General features: G+C 36.5%; 1 protein-coding gene across 1 annotated transcript in view; it reads left to right on the forward strand.

Annotated features, from left to right (window-relative positions):
* LOC137632501 (probable dehydratase YbiW) overlaps window positions 1-7,882 on the forward strand; it is an 8,129-nt gene extending 247 nt beyond the window's left edge. Inside the window, 5 exon segments of the mRNA XM_068364464.1 lie at window positions 1,747-2,388; window positions 2,390-4,481; window positions 4,484-5,087; window positions 5,310-5,470; window positions 6,915-7,882. Of these exon segments, the coding sequence (XP_068220565.1) occupies window positions 1,756-2,388; window positions 2,390-4,481; window positions 4,484-5,087; window positions 5,310-5,470; window positions 6,915-7,075 (3,651 nt within the window). The 5' untranslated portion in view covers window positions 1,747-1,755 and the 3' untranslated portion in view covers window positions 7,076-7,882.
* Window positions 7,883-9,367: the final 1,485 nt, after the last annotated feature.

Below are 9,367 nucleotides of genomic sequence, written 5' to 3' on the forward strand. Positions count from 1 at the left end.
GTAAATTAAGCTCTAACAATTACGTTTCCGAAATGTTTTAGTATCTACAGTACGGTCAGATAAGATCTTATCATAGAAAACTTCTCTCAATACATCCCTGCCCCCATTGTAAATGAAAGGAAATTTGTGAAAATATGTTCATAAGTATGGAACCTAAAATAACATCCAAAGTTCATGAAGGTGGAATATCATCATTATGATTATTATCACTACCAAAGCTAAAACCCTATAGTCCATTTCTTTTAGCGAGTCATATTTGCACCGACTCGCAACGGTGCCCTTTTAGCTCGGAAACTTTCCTGGTCGCTGACTGGTTAGAATTATCTTGTCCAACCAATCAGCGATCAGGAAACTTTTCCGAGCTAAAAGGGCACCGCTGCGAGTCGGTGCAAATATAACTCGCTAAAAGAAATGGACTATAGTTGATAAAGCAGGATGCTATACGCTCAAGGGCTTCAACGGAAAATAGCCCAGTGAGGAAGTGAAATAAGGAAACACATAGAACCGTGTGCCTGAGTGTACCCTCAAGCAAGAAATCTACCCAAGACAATGGAAGATCATGGTACAGAGGTTATGGTACTACCCAACACTAGAGAAAAATGGTTTGATTTTGGAGTGTCCTTCTCCTAGAAGAACTGCTTACCACAGCTATAGCGTATCTTCCACCCATACCCACTGAAAAGTAGCCACTGAACAGTAACAGTGCAGTAGTTAACCGCTTGAGTGAAGAATTTTTCTGTTATATTAGTAATGTCAGTTGTATGAGGAAGGAGGAGAATGTGTATAGAATAGACCAGAATATTCGGTATACGAAACCAGACGGGGATCCAATGTAGTACTATCTGGACAGTAAAAGGTCCAAACAATTCTCACGCAGTAGTATCTCAACGGGTTGCTGGTGCCTTGGCCAACCTGTTACCTAAAATAGCACTGCACTGCTGTAAACAGACATTATCTTAAGATTATACACCGCTCTGTACATAAAAACAAACTGCATCACAAAGATAATGATGCTTTCTAGAAACCAAAAATTCAAAATGAAATGGGCTTAACTATAATGACAAAAGACAACCATGTTTCGGTACCGCACCTAAAGTTACGGTACAATATCTTTCAACAAATAATGGACAAGATAATATTTCTGATTTCCCACACATACACAATATATATATATATATATATATACTGTATATATATATATATATATATACTGTATATATATATATATATATATCCAGACACTTAGTTTTTATTATACTGGGGAATAGGGGAGATTATATATATATATATATATATACAGTAATATATAGTATGAATAAACATACATACATATATACACACATATGGGTGTACATACACACATATATCATATATAGTATGTATAAACATACATATATAAATATAAATACTGTAAATAACATAAATACATATAAATTAATACTATATATACATATATACAAATACTGTTTACACGTGTGTGCGCACGGGGGCATTTACATATGTATACATGTAGGCTGTGTATGTACATATCGATATAGGTGCATCAGTAAAATCTAAGCTATGTGATTCTACTTTTAAAATCAAATAAAACATTCTACATACTGTAGTCTTTATTAAAGTTTTGTGTAAATACTATTCTAAACATGAGAAATATTCCATTACCAACTTCAAGACTTTGAATACTTTAATCTTTGCCATTCACATTTTACAAAAGTAAAAGAAATAACTGTAATTTCATCTCAACAGATACCAAAGATGTCGGAGGAAGCGAAAGAAGTAACTCCCATGGCATTGGCCCAAACGGGTCTGTTTGACTTTCGGCATAAGTTTGGAAAATTCGTCAACGTCATTCTCACAAACTATAACAGGAAAACAAAGGAGGATATACTGAAAGCCTTAAGGACACTGACGTCCCAGACCAAAGAAATGAAAGGGAGAACACGCATCGTTGTGGCTTTCAATCCCGAACTCTGGGCAAAATGGGGTTGTAAGGCTGACTTAGAAATGAGATCAGATGAGCAGTACCTCACAAAGAACTCGAAGAAGTTTGTTTCTACTCCAGGTGATGTCTTCTTCTACATAAAATCTGATGAGCTAGAATGTGCTAATCAGATGCTGAATAGCTTGAAAGATGAACTTCCGAAGAGGATAATCAAGAATTGGTGTGTAACAGAGTCTGTCGAACATGGAAACACTAAAATCCTTGGTGGATTATTCAGAGAAGGTCTAAAGAACTTTTCAGATCCTGTATCAACAAGTGAGCATATCTTGGTGGGCAGCAACAATAATGGTTTACCAGGAGGAACTTACATGATGACCCAAAAGTTTGAAATAAATTGGGAGGTTCTTGGATCTAAGACAATCGCCCAGAAAGAAGATATGGTAGGCTAGAAAAGTTCATTCAAATATCATCATACCCACTGATTATGAGAGACGCCATATAAACAGAGCTCATTTCGTTGACAAGTTTCCCCCACCATGCAATGTTCTGAAAGGATTTCGAAGAGTCTTCAGGCAGTCCATGCCTTATGGTAAATCGGACACAGGCAGAGGAAGAGAAAAGGGCTTGTTCTATTTGTCTATAACCAAATCCACAAAAATATTTGTAGAGCTGTTAGAACATCTTGCAGGAGTTCAGGCGAACTCTCCTAATGGTGAAATTACAGTAGACGAGCTTATCAGTTGCTTTGTTCCTATTGAGGGGACATTCTGGTACATACCAAATAAAGAAGAACTGGAAATTAATGACGAAGAATTGTGCACCATTGACCTTGATCCTCATTGGGATGTAAGGAGCAAAAATGGCCTAATGTTCTACAACCAGACAGATTACATGCATGTCATGGCAACTGGGCAGTACTCCGAGGGCGACCCCCCATCAGAGAGGGTTCTGCGTCTCTTAGGTTACACTTTTGAACAATGGAATCACCAGTGGTTCAAACAGCAAACTCCCCCTAATATGCCTCCTTTGGCAGAGACACTCAAACCAAATGAACAGTCATATCTGACATCCTCCATCCCAATAAGGAAAGGTCTTGCAATTAAGAAAACTCTTGGAGAAGTTTACACAACTCGCAATATGAAGAGTGACCCAAATCAATTCTATGGCTGGAAAGCAGACCTTTTCAATATTCACCCTGATGAAATCATTGTTGGTAGAATGCCAAAGTTCTCCCTTGGTCTCGGAAGAGTTGTCATGCCTTACCTGAGTGAAAACGAGAGGATTGGAGCATTTCTGGCAGGACTTAGTGAAGACTCTGGAGTAGGACATGTAACTCCTAAACATGAAAAGGTTCTAACCTTAGGTCTTGATGGCATGATTTCAGATATTTATGCAAGATTAAAGTCCCATGGACTCACGCATACACAAAAGGAGTTTTATCAGTCTACAATCCTTGCACTAGAAGGAGTCCAAATGTATATGGAAAACTACAGCATACTCGCCGCACATCTAGCTACTCTCAAATCTGAATACACGGAAGAACAGAGAGAGAACTTAAGAACAATTTCCGATCGCATGAAAAAGCTAGCTCATAAGCCTGCTGATACCCTTGTTGAAGCAGTACAGATGGTATTTACAATGCATTCATGTTTACATCTCACAGGTGAGCCTGTAGCTGTAGGCAGGTTTGACCAGTATTTAGAGCCCTATCAGAATACATGTTCCTCAGAAGAGGCCCAGGATATCATAGACTGTTTCTGGATCAAATTAAGCGAAAGAGTATTACTGAACCGCCATCTTGTAGTGGATCAGACAAAGTGGGGAAGCTGTGCAGTCCCCTATGCTACAAATGGTATGTTTCCAAATGGAGATTCCATTAATCAGTGGGTTCAGCAACTGACTGTTGGAGGTTACAAAGCCACAGATGATACCAATCCTATTCCAGGGTCAAACAAAATAACTATGCACTGTATAAAAGCAGCCCGCCGACTGCCTTTAAATGCCCCTTGCTTATCTTTACGTCTGCATGAAGGCATATCGGCAGACATAATGGTTGAGGCTGCAAAAGCTATATTAAGTGGTGGTGCTCATCCAATTTTACCTCATGATGACAGACTATGCCAAGGACTGCTAAAGAGTGGGTCACATCAGAAAAAACCAGTGTCTCTAGCGGAGTCAAGAGATTATGCCTGTGATGGCTGCTATGAGCCAATGATTGATGGAAAATCTGAGTTTGCATTTGCTTATGTGCCTCTTCCCCAAATTAATGAGTTAACCATGAATCAAGGGTCTCTCTATATACAATCTGGTCCAAATTTCCTTCAGGGAACGGCTGCATCTGTACCAACACCTCACCCAGATGATATCAAAACATTTGACCAATTTAAAGAGATTTTCCAAAAACATCTAAAAATACAGGTTGAGAAGAATATGTATGGAGTTTTGGTAAATTATGGAAACATTTGGAAATACTGTCCAACACCACTTTTATCTTCAGTTATTGAAGGGTGTTTAGAAAGCGGACGAGACCATTATAATGCAGTGCTAAATATCATATAATGAGCTGCATGTTTGTAGGATTTTCCACATGTATCGATTCACTGTATGCCATCAAAAAATTGTGCTATGATGATGCTTCAGCTACAACAAATCTAAGTCAGCTACTTGAATGTCTAAAATGTGACTGGGGTTTCCAGATGCAAGAACCGTTTGTGGACAATATAGTAGGACCAATCAGAACAAAGGAAAAAAAGGATCACTTCGAAATATTACGTAGCCAAGCTTTATCGCTGGACAAGTTTGGTACAGAAGAGAGTGCTGAAAATGAGGAAATACAGGAATTGGTTGCTTGGCTGTCTGACCTGATCATCAAAACTTTCAATGATGTCGTTTATAATGAGGACCCAAATGCTCATTTGACAAGGTTGATCAAGGATCTTACACAAAGGTACTCGACCCCAAATGTCCCATTTGAATTCTTATTCACCCCTGGCAGCGGTACGTTCGAAGGATACGTAGGATGGGGGCTAGCTTGTGGTGCCTCAGCTGATGGGCGAAGAGAAGGAATGCCAATAGCTTCCGATTTTAGTCCTGTTCCTACACCTCAAGACTTGACCCCGAATCCACCACACTGCAATGTTTTCAAGTTAGTATTCAGTCTTTAATAGAGTAATTGTAAAAGTTTTAATCATAGAAAATGGAGAAATTATTCCTTTAATTCCTTTTCACTCAATTGAATATGCAGTTACCGATTTCTATTCATTAACACACCTTACTGGTAAAAGTAATTTTGATACAAACATTACAAATTCATAAAAGGAATAACTCTATATAACCTTAATTTTTTTTCTCTCTGTTCACATTGCAGGTCCATGAAAAATTGGAACTACCCAGCTATAAATGATGGCTTCAGCTGTGGTGCTGAAATAGATCTTAATGTTTCTGAAGACTTTTCTCTGGATGATCTAGTCAAACTGATATACTTGTTCACCAAGCAAGAAGGTCAAATTGGAGGGAACCTACTCACAGGTAAGACAAAGCACTAGTTGTATGTTTATTCTTTGGCTAAGTTCTACCTTACATAGATTTCAACTCGCTATTTGCTTGCATGGATTCGTGTTTTTGTCATTTATGACAATACTACGCAGTACTCTAGAAGTTTTATTCCAGCTGTTACCAAGTTGTGGAATGATCTTCCTAATCGGGTGGTTGAATCAGTAGAACTTCAAAAGTTCAAAGTTGGAGCAAATGCTTTTTTGTTGACCAGGCGGACATGAGTCTTTTTATAGTTTATTTATGACATATTTGTTTTTGATGCTGTTAATAGTTTATATATGACATGTCTGTTTTGACATTGTTACTGTTTTTAGAATGATTTATTGTTAATTTGTTCTCTTCATTTATTTATCTCCTTATTTCCTTTCCTCACTGGGCTATTTTTCCCCTGTTGGAGCCCCTGGGCTTGTAGCATCTTGCTTTTCCAACTAGGGTTGTAGCTTGGATAGTAATAATAATAATAATATAAGTACAGTACTAACTCTTATATTTCATCTTAATAGTGACCATGGATATCTTCAATCAGCTGAATAAATTATGAAGAGTATAAAACTAGTTTAATAATACTTTATACGATCAATTAGATTTTCACTTACCATTCCCGTTGATGAAATATTTCTCACACTTTATATTACTTATACTTAAGAGTTTTCGATATTGAAGATTTAATCAAAATATCTTCATCAGTTAAGATTGATTGATTGATTTAAAGTTTTCAGGCATCCTGACATCTGTCATCAGTTAAGACAAATGTTTATGCCATTCAATTGGATCCCACTCTTTTCTTCAAAGTTTAATTATGGTTCGATTCAAAACGAAAACTAAATTCAACTAATTCTTAGATGATTCTAATTCAAGAAATGGAAATAAAACTTGCTCTTTATCGACTAAATTTCCTCTGAACTAGGTTTTAAGTAACAATTTTCATTCAATTAAAACTTTTCTGCAATATGTATAATCTTGATGCTTCTCTAAAGCTTTTGATTATTCTATTCGAGGCTTCAGTTCTTTAATGCTTCTCTAAAGCTTTTGCTTATTCTATTCGAGGCTTCAATTCTTTAATGCTTCTCTAAAGCTTTTGATTATTCTATTCGAGGCTTCAATTCTTTAATGCTTCTCTAAAGCTTTTGATTATTCTATTCGAGGCTTCAATTCTTTAATGCTTCTCTAAAGCTTTTGATTATTCTATTCGAGGCTTCAATTCTTTAATGCTTCTCTAAAGCTTTTGATTATTCTATTCGAGGCTTCAATTCTTTAATGCTTCTCTAAAGCTTTTGATCATTCTATTCGAGGCTTCAATTCTTTAATGCTTCTCTAAAGCTTTTGATTATTCTATTCGAGGCTTCAATTCTTGAACTACATTGAATTTAAAAACGAGTAAAATCTTTATTAACATAGCATTTTCTTATCATAACAGTTACCTGCGCCGATGAGTCCACGTATAAAAAAGCTTCAGAAATGCCAGAGAAATACGGACTTGTCCGAGTAAGAATGGGTGGATGGAGCGAATTCTTCAACACCATGTTCAGTGCCCACCAGGAACAGCACAGGAGGAGAGTTTATTACAATGCCCAGTAACACACTGTCGTCGTAAAAGTGATAAACCAAAGATTGGAGGAGAAAATTAAGCTCAATTTGTATTATGTTAATGCCGCAGTCGTAAACCACAGAGGTTAATTAAGTTATTGATCGCTTTTTAAGATGTATAAGCAACGCACTAAAAAACTAAAATTATCCATAAGATAAATTGTGATTCTAACAATTTTTAAGAGGTTTCTGTTTCATCCCGAGATGATCCAAAATATAATTTCCACGAAAGATCAAAACTGAATCTAAAGTTAAATTAATGACAATTAAAAGCCCAGTGACTGGCACTAACTTTCTGATACTCAAGTTTAGTGACTAACAGACAGTTCGCAGAGTGATATTTCAAGTTCTGTGACTGATATTTGAGTGTAATGACTCACACTCGAGTTTGAAGGTTTGAAGGTCGCTCATGAATGACAGAGGCAAGGGACAGTGACATTGCCATAGCAAGCAGGACAATGCCCTAGAGACTGACCATATGTCATATGATCAGCGCCCAAGCCTCCTCTCCACCCGAGCTAGGACCAGGGAGGGCCAGGCAGTGGCTGCTGATGACTCAGCAGATAGACCCATAGGCTCCCCCGAACCCCCCAACCTTAGCTCACAAAGATGGTAAGGTTGTAGACACTAATGGCACTAACGAGTTTGAGCGGGACTCGAACCCCCGACTGGCGATCACCAGGCAGAGACGTTACCAATCAGGCCACAGCGAACAGAGACCATATTAGATTTATGAATGAAAATGATGAAACACGAGTTCTAAGAAATCTTTGAACGCAATCATATCATTTCACTCATTAGATTGAGTGGGTAAGAGTTCATATAATTATATTTAATTTAAGGTTTGACCAAATAAGTTATTCATAATATCATGATCTGTATTAATCTATAGAAAGATATTTGCTTATAAGAAAGAGGACAAATGTTTTTATTTTACTGTATACTGAATATTATTATACCATATCTGTCTATGTTTGTTTGATAGAGAAATGAATCTTTTCACATGTGAAATCTAATGTTTCTAAACTTTACGAAGACATTTGATTTAATCATTATGGAATCATTATTCATTGTGGAATCATGGTCTACCATGCATATTATGTGCTCTTTATGTAAGTTCTAAAATAAATAATTATTAAAAATTATCGTTTTCTTTAATGAAATATATATCCATATCTTTAAAAATCGTTTAAGAAGAGTGTTAATAATAATAATAATAATAATAATAATAATAATAATAATAATAATAATAATAATAATCTTGAACTTTTCAATAATTTGATTTTTTTTTCGGAAAAAAACATGAAACCTGTATATAAAAATGAGAACTATTTAAGGAGATAGGAGCTATGAAAATCGTCATAAATTATGTTATCATAGAAATATTTCTATGATAACATAATCGAAAGAATAAGTTTGTCTCCCTGTATTTTCCCTCGTTATCAAAATACTACGTTCAACATTTTTCTTTTTCCTTTTCTGGTTGTTACCATAATGATATACAAACACTTCAAGGTGTGGATGGGGAATATCAGTCAGTCTCTCTCTCTCTCTCTCTCTCTCTCTCTCTCTCTCTCTCTCTCTCTCTCTCTCTTTGTTAGCCCTCTCGGATGTTCATTGCCTCCCGTTTCCTTCTTTGTTCATCAAACAAAAGGCAACAATGAGTTTCCCTTGGTTGCTGGAAAGAAAAGGTAAAACTACGTACGTACAACAGCCAATTTACTTTCCAACCAGATATTCCTGTTGAGAGAGAGAGAGAGAGAGAGAGAGAGAGAGAGAGAGAGCCAACTTTACAAATCATATTTTCATGAAGATAAGAATATCGTAAGGAATATCTTAGATATTTATATTGAGAGAGAGAGAGAGAGAGAGAGAGAGAGAGAGAGAGAGAGAGAGAGTCATCCAGCAAACTTTACAAATCATATTTTCATGAAGATAAGAATATCGTAAGGAATATCTTAGATATTTATATTGAGAGAGAGAGAGAGAGAGAGAGAGAGAGAGAGAGAGAGCTTGCTCTTTTACAAATCATATATTTATGAAGATGGGAATCCCGTAAAGAATATCTTAGATATTTATATTGAGAGAGAGAGAGAGAGAGAGAGAGAGAGAGAGAGCCTGCTACTTTACAAATCATATTTTCATGAAGACAAGAATATCGTAAGGAATATCTTAGATATTCCTATTGAGAGAGAGAGAGAGAGAGAGAGAGAGAGAGAGAGAGAGAAAGAGAGAGAGAGAGAGCATCCCGCTCCTCTTTAAATCAGATTTACATGAAGACAA

The sequence above is a fragment of the Palaemon carinicauda genome, chromosome 41, assembly GCF_036898095.1.
Source record: "Palaemon carinicauda isolate YSFRI2023 chromosome 41, ASM3689809v2, whole genome shotgun sequence".
NCBI classification, from domain to species: domain Eukaryota; kingdom Metazoa; phylum Arthropoda; class Malacostraca; order Decapoda; family Palaemonidae; genus Palaemon; species Palaemon carinicauda.